Raw genomic sequence first — 14,246 nt, forward strand, 5'->3', positions numbered from 1 at the left:
AATACTTAGCAATCACGAAAAAGATAGTCAAAATTCTTCGGCAAATACAGATAAACTTTCATGTTTATCTGTATTTTATTCTACATTTTCCTAAGAAAGGAAAAAAGACAATATAAAAAGTATAATTATAAAGATAATTATAAAAATGCATGTATATCTATTTTTGCATTTCATTGCGCAAATATCGCTTGTATATTTGTACAAAAGAATCATATCGTATAAAAAATGTATACTTTATTAATATATTTATTTTAAAAAATTACAAATTAATTATATTTAATTCGTTCATCCAAACTATTTGGAAAAATCCTTATTGGAAAATTAAATTCCCATTTCATAACACGGAATTTCGGTAATTATTCCTAATAATTCCTAATAATTATTACGCAAACTTGAGCATCATTTCGCGATAATTGTAGTTTGTGCTAATGTCAATGCAATTTGAAGAGCCAGCCACACTGAGCACTTTATGTGGTGTTTCTTGATGTACTACACTATAGACTGTGAGACTCGAGGTGGGAACTTTGGCAAGAATGTCGCCTTGATATGTCATATGATGAACGTGGTCAGTCGATCCTCCAGCGATCACGCGTTCTTCATAGATTTCTGCTACATGGATTCCTTGATCAGCCAAATCGAAAATTGTCGCTACCTCCATCGTTCGTACGTGCCACAATGATAAACTAGGCCCACCGCCACACAGCTAGAATTATTATAATCAGAATATAATTAAAAATTAATTTAGATACAATTCATTTCCTTTTAATTATTTAATATCCTTCCTTTCTGATAAATATTCTGATAAATATATCATTGTTACTTACCAACCAGTCTTCCGTGAAATCAACAGCACCAATCCATTTTCCAAGTCGTGGTCGAGCAACTTTATCTATTAAATGAGGCGTTAATATATTAGTGTTTTCCCTTTTGCGCAAATCCCATAATCTCACAGAACCATCCTCGCTACAGGATGCAAGCTGATTATCCCTAAAATTCGTGAAAATCTAAATTATAATAAATCTAAATAATAACCAGTATAACTTTTGTATAATGTAGTTCTCATAGTCATTATCAAAAAATAATTACATCATGGCAAGGCAGTGTATGTAATCAGTATGGCCCTGCATGCTTCTCAGAATCTTCCTGCTCTCTAAGTTTATGATATAAATATTATTATCACCACATCCAACATACAGTAAATTATTCATTTTTGAATACAGCATGTAATTTATATCTGGCTTATCGTAATTGTCTCTGAAAGGAAATACATATTTTGTTTTTTTTATTCTAAAAGATGAATATACTAAGTTTATAATTTACAATTCTAAACACATCACAATTTTTAATACATTTTGTTTTAATTATATTCTTTTAATGTCACTTACTTATTAGCAGGAATTTGTATATTCCATGATACTTTACTCTTAGGAGCCTTATTCGATGTAACTATCTTCCAGTCCCATCCTGATATTTCACCACGTGTTCCTGTCACAAGAAAATTCTCCATAGAGAGCATACATGCAACTTCCTGATCAGGATGTGCAGCAAAGCGATAACTGGGTCCTTGTAACTCATTCTCTTTGTTGGGCCCTAAGGCCTTTGACAGACTATTTGAAAATTTAGAAAGCATTAAATTAAGTAATTTAAAAATAAGGCTGTTTGCCTGATTTCAAAGACTAAGTATGTACACATCTTAACTATTTTCAACTTCTTGCAGAAAATTGCATAAGTATTGCAATAATATACGTTACACTGGAAACAAAATTTCTCATTGAAAAATTTCCTTACTCAAATATTGAGATGTCCCCATAAATATTGCCAGCCAGAAGATAATTTCCATCGGGTGAGAATGTTTGTGATAATACGGTGTTGTAAAGTAACTTCTTGTCAGTCGATTCTATCATTCTCTCCACAGTTTATTACACATACACGTACACAATCAATCGTTTTCCTCTCTAATATTTTATCATAATATTAGCAACTTAAAAGTTCTTTTTACACAAGTCTTGCAAACAAAATTATCGGACAATTAACGTGCAGCAAAGTCGAATGTTTACCAAAGTATTTTTAGGTTAGGGTTAGAGAATTAGATTAGGTTAGGAAAACATCGCAGAGCTTTAAAAGCCTTATCGTTTTTGAAAATTAAAGAAATATTTATAATGATAATAATAAATTCAAAGTTCGCTTTAAAAAGGGAGATTTAACTGCGAGCAAAAAAAGCTGAAAATTTTCGCGCATTGAACACGGTCCACAAATTTTTTATATCAATTTCTTTAAGCCTGATTGTTTCCAATATTGTAAACGCAAAACGATTATGACGTTATATACTTTATGCGCAAAACAAAGTAATTATATAAAGAAAAGAATTTCTACGTTGATAACGCGTTGATAAATGATAACACGATAGCGAAAACAATGATAACCTTGTCGTATTCCGCGCGATTTTGCACTGATCATGTGACCACCGTTTTACGAATATCAGTGAACGTTCCAGTCAGTCAGTCAGTCTTGTTATAGTCAAAATATATATGCCCAAAATTCCGCGAATCTCTTTCTCTCAGCACCGGCCCCGGGTTCAGTCAAATTCGAAGTTCGACATCATCTGAGGTTAGCTCTTGTTCTTCACATTTAGAAAGCGAAAAATTATACTCCAAATGGCACACACCACAAGACTGCTCGTGACAGCTGGCAATTTCCTAAAAAGTGCCAGCAATCCCATCTCCATGACTGCGAGATCCTCTTGGTGAGTTTTCGCCGTTCGATCTAAAACGAATGACCTTTCGACCTTCATAAAATCACCCAGTGCATGCTTTTTTCATTGGAGATACGATTGCATTACCATTATCTGTGGATCGAAATTGGAGTCTTAATTTTATTCTATAGCTTATCTATTTTAATAATCAAGATTTCGAGATATGTATAGTCATAAAATTGCAGAGAAGTATTAAGAATCAGCACAGCGAGAAGATCAATTAATTTAATTATGTAATTGAAAATATTTGAACATGTATATCTACTTTATGTATAAAAAGTCATAAAAGATTTGAGCAAAAGAAAAAAAAACAGAAAGAAACATCTAAGTTCCTTTTAATTGAATTAAATTATCTTTTATAAATTCAAATTTCTATCCAATTGTTTTTTAACTTACATCGACCTTGAAAGATAAGGTGCATGAAACGGAATGCACTCTTAATATTCTATCTTCTTGGTATGAAATCAAATAAACTACATGATAATGTAGTAAGCAATTTGTTTAAAACACATATGTTATACAGTTCATGGTGGTCTCATGTTGAAATGGGACCACCAGATGCCATTCTGGGAGTCACTGAGGCATACAAGAGAGATCAAAATTCAAAAAAAATCAATTTAGGTGCTGGCGCTTATAGGGATGACAATGGCAAACCGTATGTTCTTCCGAGTGTTCGGAAGGTTAGTTATAAAGATCAATTTTAGAAGAGAAAAATTAATATTATATATAGATATAATGATAAAATTGTGTAGATAATTATTATATAATATTAATTAATGTAGAAAATTATTATATATAATAAGTATAATAGGTATACAATTTTATTTATTATAAAATATAATACAAAATTTGTATTTTGGATTAAATAACAGGCAGAAGAGAAAATACGAATTAAAGAAATGGACAAGGAATACTCCACAATTGCTGGTAATATCGAGTTTTGCCAGCATAGTATTAATCTAGCTCTTGGAGATGGAAATGAAGTTGTTGCAAATGGATTGGTAAATATTATAATGACAATAATATGTAAAGTTTTTTCTTAACAAAGATTTTTCTTTTTAGAACGCAACAGTCCAAGGAATTTCCGGTACTGGTTCTCTCTTTATTGGAGCACAATTTCTGTCTCATTATTTTCCTGGCAATAAGGACATTTATTTACCAACTCCTTCATGGGGGAACCACAATCCTCTATTTAAACTTGCCGGGCTTACAGTCAAATCTTACCGCTATTATGATCCAAAAACGTGTGGTTTAGATTTTAAAGGAGTAATGGAAGATATATCAGTTAGTACAAGATTTTTTAATAAAAGGAATAACTATTATTGTAAATATTAATGCATGCATCGGTAGAATATATCTAAAAGATAAATATTAATCATAAAATTTTATATCGAATTATTTAAAACTATAACAACTAATATTTATGTACTAATGTAAATGTTTTCTAAATATTAATAATGTAATTTCTAACAAATATGAATAATAATTACAATTGGGCAGAAATTTTACGAGACATATTGCTCATAAAATCAATACATGCAGCATTACATTAATTAACATTAATAATTCTGAATGAATTAATATTTTATCATACTAATGATTTTATCTGTGAATAGAATATTCCTGAGAAATCAATTATCCTTCTACATGCATGTGCTCATAATCCTACTGGTGTCGATCCCAAACCGGAACAATGGGGAGAATTGTCTACTCTGATTAAGAAGAAGAATCTGTTCCCATTTTTTGACATGGCATATCAAGGCTTTGCCTCAGGTATTTTTAAATGTAATTTATAATAGTATATCTATTACTATTAACCTTACAATACTTTATAATTTTAATACTAGTGCACTCTAACATTTTTTATAATTTTACTTATTTCATTTTTCTGTAGGAGATCTTACAAGAGATGCTTATGCAGTTAGACTATTTATTAAGGAAGGTCACAAAATTGCTTTAGCTCAATCCTATGCAAAGAATATGGGTCTTTATGGTATGTACAAATAAAAATATACTATATGTATATGTAAAAATTACACACACACACACACACACACACACACACACACACACACACAAAAAATATATAAAGTTAAAAATATATTTTTTCTTTTATTTCTTTAGGTGAGCGCATTGGATCGTTCAGTCTAGTGACGTCTAGTAAAGATGAAGCTGCACGCACTTTGTCACAACTGAAGATTCTGATTAGGCCCATGTATTCAAACCCACCCATTTACGGAGCTCGTATAGTTAATGAAATCCTCAGCAATCCTGAACTGCGAAAGGAGTGGTTACACGATGTAAAGGGTATGGCCGATCGCATCATCTCGGTTCGCACAAAGTTGCGTGATAATCTGAAAAAGAACGGTAGCACTCGTAACTGGTCTCACATCACCGATCAAATCGGGATGTTCTGTTATACTGGTCTAAAGCCGAACGAGGTAATCTTTTTTTCTGTATTAAGACCTAAAATATACTATATGTAATAATGTTCTTTAAATAAGAAAATCAAAATAAATTACAAAAATAATTATAGTATCATTATGATTAATTATCGGTTTTTATTGTTGATTTGTTAACAGGTAGAAAAACTTACAAAGGACTTTAGCATTTATTTGACTAAGGATGGCCGTATTTCCATGGCTGGTGTAACGTCGAAAAATGTAGAATACTTGGCACATGCAATGCACGAAGTTACCAAGTAACTTACTATTTGACAATTAAATATACTATCATTTCATCCGAAACCGCCCTGTCATTATCCAATGATAATATATAGCGCTCACAATCTATTTTATACAAACTGAGCAAGTGGAAGTGACAATTTTTATCAAAATAGAAAAATATATAGAAAACCACGCAGCACGGATATGAATCTTTTTCAAGTTTATACAGTCAATATTTATTTTGATTTATATGTGATAAATATATCAAACATCCATTCGATTTTTAAATATTCGCGAATAACAATCTATTTGTTTTTGTGCAAATGTCTTGTACAACAGTAAATAATTGGATATCAATTATATAGTTTGATATATGTATATTATACAGATATTTATCTGAATTATTAATGTATAGATTTAAATCAAAGAATTATTTTTTATTTTTACAATAGTTTAGATATTTTAATATAAAAATGATAAGTATATATATTTTGACATTTGTCTTTAAAAAAAATTTTTTTTATTATATATCTGTGCTGTATGGAGATGAAATAATTGTATTTTATATAATTCATATTATAATGCGAATATTACAATGTGAAATGCGAGTGAATAGTACGAATTGCGAACATTCAAATGTTGAACATTAATTGCAGCTGTGTATATTAGATTCCAGTAGAAAATGCTCGTTTTGTAATGCAATTTATTTTTATATCTAACTTCTAATTAAAAATTTTTTTATTCTTAAATCATTGAAATCGAATATTTCCTCTATTCTAAATTCTTTTAGTGAGAGATGTCCATACTTAATTGTGAATGATACAAAAGTGTCTAATCCTTTTTCATTCTAACAATTATGAGAAAAATAGGAAATAATGTGACATATGAGATAGCACAAAGATTTGTTTAAATAAAATTAATAGACTTAGAACAGAGGAAAATTTTTAGAATAAAAGAAGATAGACTGTGTTTTATATTTTCGCCATTTATAAGCTTCTGAAGAGCTTTATTAAAGATATCAAGTTTCTTGTAAAGTTTATATTGTAAAAAATATAGTATATGTAAAGATCATATTAATATTTTCCTCACTTACTTACTGTCTTATTTTCCTGCAATTTGAATATGATTACATTTAAGAAAAAAATGCAAGTTTACTGTAATTGTATACTTCGTTTTTTACACTCTATATATATATATATATATGTATATATGTATGTATAATGTATATATATATTTTTGCTACATGTTTTGTGCTAAAATATATTGAAGTAAGATTATTGAATAATGAAGGTTTTATATTTCAATGATCAAAAGAAGCAAGTAAAATGTTTTATATGTACATATGTACAATCCTAGTAGTAGAATTATTGGCACAATATTAGCTCAGTACCTGATCCTATAATTTTTATAAATCATTTATAATGGAAATAATAATCGAAATAGTAAGTAATAAGCTGTAAGAAATTGATCAACATAATCGATTATTAATGCCTGCAGCATCGCAGTCAATATTGTATAGTATTGATTCAATACGATAGCAAGAATCTAATTCAGCTAGCAATCCAGTAAGAAAACAAGCATCGTGTATCATCAGAAAATACCCTGCTTGGCTTGTAGCTCCTTTTTTATATAATTGTTGAAAAAGAAATACATTAAGCAAACCATGGCACATTGCTATATAATCGGAATCTATTTCAAATTCAAATAATTCCATAATACCCAGAGTCGGGTTAGAGTTAGGTTGGCTTGCATGTTTCCACCGAATCAGAAGGTCTGTTTGCATTGCTTGAAATCCTCAAATATTTTTTAATTAAACATGAGAAATATATATTTGAGCTCTGATTTGAGCGTTGAAAAAAGAGAAAGCGAGGATGCTGAGTACATACAAAAGAAAAGTACAAACTACAATAGGAACAGAGAATAAAAGATTTCAACTTATTAGGAAGCGTCTATTCTATTATCGGAAATGATAGAAAAATGACTTTTACTGATCATTTTGATATCATAATAACTTGTTCTGCTTGGAATCGTGTGAGAGTGGTTCACTTGCACACTGTTGCAATTGTCCACTGTCAATCACAGCGACTTCTGCGTAGGAAGTTTTTATACATATTTTTATTTTAGCAGTGGGATTGATTTGTGCGCAATTAGCTTGTGTGCAATTGATATAGATCTCTATTGTGTCTGCACCCAGCGTGCGTAAATTTTCGAAAATGCTTTGTGTTCAATACTTACATATTTTACATTTTTACATAATGTAAATGTCCCATACAGTAAAGATCATTCTACAGAGCAATATTGCAGGAATATTGCAACATTCTAAAAATATCTAGTAATAGTCGCAAACGTAACAGCAAGCTTCTATGCTGTATGGAGTAATAACGAACTATGCAACAATAATTAAATAGAAATAATTGAATACAACATAAGATTATACATATTTTTGTTTTCGTTTACAAAGTTAGCATAAATGCTCGAATTTGAACAGTTCTCGATTATTTCGTGTGTGTAATACTCATTTAATTTTATGCCTTATGTTCTTCAGTAACGTGTTAATTTGCATCTGCAAACGGCTGCGACTCGCCAACTGGATGATAGGGCTGGACAAAAGTAGTAGTCTAATTATTTAAAAACGTTTACTTAAAAATACAATCTTTTTAAACATAAATGGCAATACGAATGATTAGAAAGAGGAAAAAACATGATTCTATTACTTAAGATTCTACTGCGGAAAATGACATTCTTTATCGGCACCGATCACCAAACAGCGGTAGTTTGTCAATTTTCCGTTTCATATGCGGGTTTCCAACCCTCTTGCCGTATTTGCTCTTTAATCGGCTGAAAATCCGGTTGTGTAGCACCCGAGCAATAGATCTCTGAATGAGACTGGCGACAAATAATCACGCAAAAGTGATATATTTCGCTCAACCGTAGCTCTTGATTGACGATTTCCACTTTACATAAAACAATTCTATATGCTCCAGATTAACACCTAGAAGTAAACGTATATCAAATAAATATTAAGTTTTGCTGTAAGAATGAGTCTTAAATTTATATTTTTTCAAAATTATAATTTTGTAATATAATTGTAGAGCGATATTATATACAAAATTATTGAGACACCGATTAAAAATACTATGTAAAATTTTTTTTCATAAATCCATGTAATTATTGGGTTGGCGAGAAAATAATTGCGTTTTTTTAAAAGACATCTATCAGTAAAAACCGTAATTACTTTCTTACTAACCAATATAAATATATCTTGATAGAGTAAAGTTTCAGCTTTAAAAATCTCTTTTAAATTACGATACGACAATTTTTAATGGAGTTATGAGCAATTAAAGTCAAAATAATTCTTTTATTTAATCCGCGATAACTCAGTAACCAAAAATCGTAGGAATATTAAAAAAAAAAAACGATTTTGTAGGGAAAGTATCAAGCTTTCACGATAGGTAATCGAAAATTTTCTCAAATTCGTTTTGGACACGTTACAAATCCACAAAGTGAGAAAAAAATTTTTCGTCTTTTTCAGCTCGTAGTTTTTGGTATGTAAAAATTACCAAACTCATATAAACTTAAAAAATGTGATAAGCTTTTAAAAGTAGAGATTTCAAGCTTTAAAACCCTTTTTTTAAATTTGAATTTCATTCATTATTGACGAAGATATTGTATATACAACTTTGAGCTAAAAAATACCGCAATCACTTTCTCGCCAATCCAATAATTTACTATTTGCATACCATGTATATATATATGTATATATACACATGCATGCACGCACGCATACATATAGAACCAATTGATTAGTTGATCGCTTTATGGTTAGCATTCTAGGAACAAAAAAAATACGAAAGTGATAGCTACCTGCACTTTCTGCTAATCCATCAGGACTAAAATCCAAAGCTCTTCTATCGTCTGGCTTACAACCAGTCAGGAGAGTCACAACAGGTACCTCTCCGTCACCAGTAAAACCAACCTTCGCTTCCTGAGTCAGATAGTAACAACACTCTATTATCTGAAAAAATAACCATGCTTCCTTGTCCTTCGGTTTTGGTTCTGTTATTAACGGCGGCGCCAAACGTTCATGTGGTCTCTGCGCCCGTAAGAACCTTGAGCCACACCTCAGTTGCACCTCCAGCCATCGTGTCGCTTCTCTCGCCTGAGCGCTTACACGTTTCACCTCGTCCAGAGCAGAAACAACTATTAAATACAGTTTTATATAAATAATAGACAATAAAATAATTTCTGTATTCATTTTTTTAATACAATTCTTTCATCTTACACTTTGAACACAGATTTACTTACCAACCGAAGGAATCACCACAACAAATATTTTTGCTTCCACTAAGCGTTTAAGAGCCGGCGTATGCTTGGATAAAGCTTTGTGATCGGGAACAAGATACGGCGACATCAATCGAGATTGTACTTGACTCTCTAAAGCTCGAACCTCGGCATTCAACCACAATTTGCCCATGTGTTTCATAAGTTTCTGTTTCGAGTGTTCCGGCCCGAAATTTTTCTCATCTAAACCTATTACCTTTGGAGCGTTTGAGGAGTTTTCGTCCGTCACCGCGAACAATCGCTGAGTCTGATCGTATTGTACTTTTGAATTCTCAACAGAACAGAGATGGTGTCCGAATTCAATTAGCTTCAATACTCTCAGCAGTATTTCTTCCCGCTTGTTCATTTTGTGTTTACGAAGTATTTGCCAATTGAGAGCTTTATGAGCATTTTCTAGTAAATTTAACCCACGAAGATCAATGTCCTCTGGTAGAGGTACAATCTTCGTGTACTCTTTCAGTTTCTCCACACTGGATAGAATCGAGAAATCTTCGCTTCCCTGCACAAGAGTTTCAATATCCATATTGATTAGATTTAATAGGATCGTAACACGTTTCAATAATGTTCGCGAACTCTTGGCGCATATCCTCACAATGTCAGGGTTACTTCGAAGCCAATCGCAACATACTTTAATAGACACAAGAATCTCCTTATCAATCAATATATTCAAAATGTCATCCGATTTTAAGCTTTGCTTTTTCAACTGTGCCATATAAAAGATGTTGTCCGCATTGCATAAACGATCATTACCTTCCTCGAAGGTATTAGACGAGTCAGTATTCGTGATAGTCACAGCACTGCTGCTCACAGAATTAATTACAGAATTTTTATCACTCAGTGCTTTCGAACCTGTCTGCTGATTGGTCGCGTGCTGTTGTCCGTTAACCAAATGGTTTATACCGTTCTTATCACAATCCTCCGTTTTGTCGGTAATATCGCTGCCATGGCCGTTCATCTCTTTTTTCGCTGGCTGCGCTACATTTTCGATAGTCTGAATCTTACTTTCTGGAGATGGTTCTTCGTCATCTGTATTATCGTCCGACAATGCATCGTTTCCCTCACTCAACACGTCGTCTTCCGTTTCAGACACATCAGAGTTGATTTCGTCACTGGACGACGCTAATGTTGACTGATCTATGTCGCTCGCATCTGAATCAGAGCTAGTTCTTTTTCGTCTACGAAGCTTGCTGAGAAGACTTTTCGATTTGTTGCGAGTTTTTTTGGGGCCTGATTTATTTGTGAATCCGTTATCAGACGACTTAATTTTGTTAGTCTCATGTAAATTGAGTACATTATTGTCTTTGCTAAAAATAGAGTCTTTTTCTTTCACGTGATTTCTGTTATCTCCTGATTCAGATAATGCTTGATTTTCCTGTGCATTTTTTAATTTGGAACAAGTATTTCCCTTCATAGTTGCTTCTACATTAGGCACAGCCATTTCTATGATCATTTCTTGTAGTTTTCTTATTATAAACTCTAACAATTGTGACAGTATCGCTAAAGTTATAGCAACGACGCCCTGTACTTCGTTGGATTCTTTATTTTTTAATCTAGAAATTGACATTAAACATATTGTCACGATCTTAAACACCATATCATCTGTTAAATAAAGCATTGGTCTGTTTTTACAATTTTGAAGATATGTTTCTATGTTATCCATATTTTCAAGAGAATTTGTATTATTTGGCTCAATGTGATCCATTGTTAAGCACTTCTCTATATCAGTTAAGAGATCCTGTTAAAAAAAAATTAACCACCATCGTAAATTGTAAAAATGTTGTCATGTAAAATTCAAAAATATCTATAAATATCTTAACGTCAATTAAATACCTGGCATTCTTGATTTATTTTATCAGAATTTGGATTTTCATAATCCCATAAACGTAACAAAGAAAATAATCGCGATACACAATGATGGACAGAATTGCTTTCATCTGTATAGGTCGACTGAGTTATTACAATTTTCTTTAAATTTCCTTCTGCTCCTTCAAATGGCTCAGGACACAAAACGCTGCAAAATAATTAAAATTATAATCAGTATTGATTAAAAAATATTTACATATTAATAGAAAGAAAATAAAATTACTAGGATACAACTTATTATCGGAAAATGTATTAACATTGCCATTAAATTAGTTATTAAATTATTGACACCAACCTTCTCATATAATGATAAACTGCATCTAATCCATAATTTTTATTGCCTGCTATAGTACCAAGTTGATTGTGAGGCATACCAATGTTTGGATCAATAGCTATAGCCATCTTATAATACCTGTTTGCTATCATTGGATCCCAGTTTGAATTTAATTCTAATTTGTACCTACTCAAGTCTCCAAGGCATACTAAGCTTCGATGGATCAAGCGCATGACACACTGTTTGAGCTCCTTGGTATGAGTTTTAGTTTGCCCTGTCTTAGTTCTTGCCTACCACAAATTTAGAATTGTATTACATTACATATTATATCTTACATAACTATCATATAATTTGTATATAATATCACAATTAAAAATCATAATAATTAATATACTTTTAACATAAGACTTTTGTTTCCTAACCAGAATAAATTAAGTGAAATATTAAAAAATTTTCTTACGTATGATGAAATACTTTCGTTTTGAATGAAAGCAAAATCAACAACACCAATAAGGTCTAGATCGTATTCAGTTTGCAGTCTCATTATTAGATGATGATAATATCCCACACCCACTGCCAAATGAATCGAAAGCAGCGTTTTTTCCATATCATTCCAGGTGTTACCCTAAAATATTGTTAATGATTATTTCTTATTATTCTATATTTTAAAAACTTGTATATATTCATATATACTTAAAATAAATAAAATATACTATACATGTATATAAAATATATAAAAATTATAATGTGTATATGTATATATATATATATTAATTTCTATATATTTTACTCTGAAATCTCAAATATATAAAATCTCTTCCATATGCGTTAGATATATGTGAGTAGCGTGAGTGGAAGGTAATGGTAGAACCATAGTTCTTAATTTCATGATTTAGAGATACTCCGAATTTCATGATTTAGAAGTAAAAATGAAGATATTCAGAACTCTGAATCACTATTATTTTAGGCAAGAGGCTTATTGTCAGCTTCAATTTTTAATATATCACATTATAAATATTACCTTCCGTAACTTCTTGGCTGTGTATACAACATCGTAGAAGGCCTTTCTCCAGAGAAGCTCCTCTATTTTATGCACATTTCCAATAGGGTCTTTTAATATCAGTCTCTCGCAATAATCCTTAAGTTTCATACGCTGAATTTTTCCAGATGAAAGAAATATGTCGCTTACTGTCAGGGCACGATTCTTTTCCTCATCCAATTTCTTAACGATCTCTGTCACGCTTCTTAACAAAACAAATAATAAAATGTACATTTAAAGAGCGAACCAGCATATTTTGCATCACGTGTGAAGGTCATTATCAAAAAGATACACGTTTCACTGTACAATTTTTTTCATTTACCAGTAAGATAATCTATTATCATATCCAATGTTAAAAGTACAGTAGCATTAATCAGATGTTTTTCCAATTAAGAATGAATCAATCATGCCTGATATATCGGAAACCGCGCAAAATTCATCGAGAAACGTGTGAAAAACCAAGCATGGCGATTGAGACGACGGGTTAGGTTCACGTCTCTCTCGAAATCTCTTTGTTTCCCTAAGATCGTTACGAAAGTACCTCTTTTTTTTTTACCACGGTAAAGATAAAAAATAATACTTTCACAGTAGAGTATTTTATTTCCACGCAGAGAAGCGGAGGGACTTACTTGTGCAGACGTCTCGTGACTTCGAGGCAGTCCGTTGTTCGGGCCTCCACCGTGGCGTTAAACGTTCTTCTCATTTTGCGTTACTCATGACCCGCGTTCCGGCCGACTCGTCGTTACTCATTGCCCTGCCGTCCCCTGGGACGCGCATCTCCTCCGAAGACTCAGAAATCTCGACATTCGTCGCCCGTTCGTCGACACACCTCGTCGCTGCTACCTGTGCAGTGTCCACCAGTGCTCACTTTCTCTTTCCGCTGTTCCAAACGTAACACCCGTGACACCCATCCACTATCCACTGCCCGTTCAGTCTGGTGAATCTGATCCAGTCCGTCCACGACTGCAGTACACTTAAGCCTATTGTACACTGGACGCGATGAACAATGCGATATCCAATGAGAGCTCTGCTTTGCATCGTCAAGTGATAAAAAGCAGAGCTTTCATTGGATATCGTCGCTCACCGCGTCTAGAAATCCTAGAAATAAGAATCCGATACCGCAAAAACTCCCTACTATGATCATTGTGTTTTCATTTGAAAGTACCGGTTATTTGTCAAGTGTTCGACGTTAGTTAGTTTGATAAAAAAGTAAACAAGTTAGATACAATAAATAGACATAGAAAAGGAGATTTTTTTAAATAATATATGAATGTACAAATAAAAGATGAAGTCTATATACTTTTCGGCTAG

At 32.1% G+C, this 14,246-nt stretch overlaps 4 protein-coding genes across 6 annotated transcripts in view; 2 read left to right on the top strand and 2 right to left on the bottom strand.

The window, feature by feature from the left end:
* Positions 1 to 288: 288 nt before the first annotated feature.
* On the bottom strand, positions 289 to 2,237 carry LOC108745797 (THO complex subunit 6 homolog). Its single transcript, XM_018482156.1, has 5 exons — positions 1,789 to 2,237; positions 1,386 to 1,607; positions 1,087 to 1,254; positions 825 to 987; positions 289 to 703 (listed from the first exon to the last, which is right to left on the bottom strand). The coding sequence occupies exons 1-5, from the start codon at positions 1,902 to 1,904 to the stop codon at positions 383 to 385; spliced, it is 990 nt and encodes a 329-aa protein (XP_018337658.1). The 5' UTR covers positions 1,905 to 2,237; the 3' UTR covers positions 289 to 382.
* A 226-nt stretch (positions 2,238 to 2,463) lies between these two features.
* On the top strand, positions 2,464 to 5,710 carry LOC108745795 (aspartate aminotransferase, mitochondrial). 2 transcript variants are annotated; one of them, XM_018482154.1, is made up of 8 exons: positions 2,464 to 2,743; positions 3,276 to 3,432; positions 3,625 to 3,753; positions 3,815 to 4,036; positions 4,369 to 4,525; positions 4,647 to 4,745; positions 4,877 to 5,193; positions 5,335 to 5,710. In XM_018482154.1, the coding sequence occupies exons 1-8, from the start codon at positions 2,655 to 2,657 to the stop codon at positions 5,455 to 5,457; spliced, it is 1,293 nt and encodes a 430-aa protein (XP_018337656.1). In that variant the 5' UTR covers positions 2,464 to 2,654; the 3' UTR covers positions 5,458 to 5,710. The 2 variants fall into 2 exon arrangements, with proteins under 2 accessions (XP_018337656.1, XP_018337657.1); XM_018482155.1 differs by having other exon boundaries at positions 2,464 to 2,740; positions 3,273 to 3,432.
* Positions 5,711 to 7,908: 2,198 nt separating this feature from the next.
* LOC108745786 (protein SMG5) lies at positions 7,909 to 13,988 on the bottom strand. Of its 2 annotated transcripts, XR_001939120.1 has the most exons (9): positions 13,565 to 13,988; positions 12,918 to 13,140; positions 12,357 to 12,521; positions 11,918 to 12,186; positions 11,590 to 11,770; positions 9,724 to 11,494; positions 9,283 to 9,618; positions 8,133 to 8,410; positions 7,909 to 8,018 (listed from the first exon to the last, which is right to left on the bottom strand). XR_001939120.1 is itself a non-coding variant. In XM_018482135.1 (8 exons), the coding sequence occupies exons 1-8, from the start codon at positions 13,636 to 13,638 to the stop codon at positions 8,343 to 8,345; spliced, it is 3,087 nt and encodes a 1,028-aa protein (XP_018337637.1). In that variant the 5' UTR covers positions 13,639 to 13,988; the 3' UTR covers positions 8,061 to 8,342. The 2 variants fall into 2 exon arrangements, 1 of the variants encoding a protein (XP_018337637.1); XM_018482135.1 differs by lacking the exon at positions 7,909 to 8,018 and having other exon boundaries at positions 8,061 to 8,410.
* A 99-nt stretch (positions 13,989 to 14,087) lies between these two features.
* The window catches only part of LOC108745787, a 1,341-nt gene continuing 1,182 nt past the window's right edge, over positions 14,088 to 14,246 (top strand). Inside the window, exon 1 of the mRNA XM_018482137.1 lies at positions 14,088 to 14,144. The gene's annotated coding sequence lies outside the window, so the exon portion shown is untranslated. The remainder of the gene's footprint in view (positions 14,145 to 14,246) is intronic.

The sequence above is a fragment of the Trachymyrmex septentrionalis genome, unplaced genomic scaffold (assembly GCF_001594115.1).
Source record: "Trachymyrmex septentrionalis isolate Tsep2-gDNA-1 unplaced genomic scaffold, Tsep1.0 scaffold148, whole genome shotgun sequence".
NCBI classification, from domain to species: Eukaryota; Metazoa; Arthropoda; class Insecta; order Hymenoptera; family Formicidae; genus Trachymyrmex; species Trachymyrmex septentrionalis.

Bases quoted from the DNA above. Each gene is read 5' to 3' on its own strand.
- LOC108745786 (XM_018482135.1), bottom strand. From the start codon at position 13,638: ATGAGAAGAACGTTTAACGCCACGGTGGAGGCCCGAACAACGGACTGC. The intron at 12,522-12,917 runs GTAATATTTATA...ACAATATTTTAG, and splicing joins CAGCCAAGAAGTTACGGAAG to GGTAACACCTGGAATGATAT. The intron at 11,495-11,589 runs GTATTTAATTGA...TTTTTTTAACAG, and splicing joins AAATAAATCAAGAATGCCAG to GATCTCTTAACTGATATAGA.
- LOC108745795 (XM_018482154.1), top strand. From the start codon at position 2,655: ATGGCACACACCACAAGACTGCTCGTGACAGCTGGCAATTTCCTAAAA. The intron at 2,744-3,275 runs GTGAGTTTTCGC...TATGTTATACAG, and splicing joins ATGACTGCGAGATCCTCTTG to TTCATGGTGGTCTCATGTTG. The intron at 3,433-3,624 runs GTTAGTTATAAA...ATTAAATAACAG, and splicing joins TTCTTCCGAGTGTTCGGAAG to GCAGAAGAGAAAATACGAAT.
- LOC108745797 (XM_018482156.1), bottom strand. From the start codon at position 1,904: ATGATAGAATCGACTGACAAGAAGTTACTTTACAACACCGTATTATCA. The intron at 1,608-1,788 runs GTAAGGAAATTT...ATTTTCAAATAG, and splicing joins GGGGACATCTCAATATTTGA to TCTGTCAAAGGCCTTAGGGC. The intron at 704-824 runs GTAAGTAACAAT...TAATAATTCTAG, and splicing joins ATTTCACGGAAGACTGGTTG to CTGTGTGGCGGTGGGCCTAG.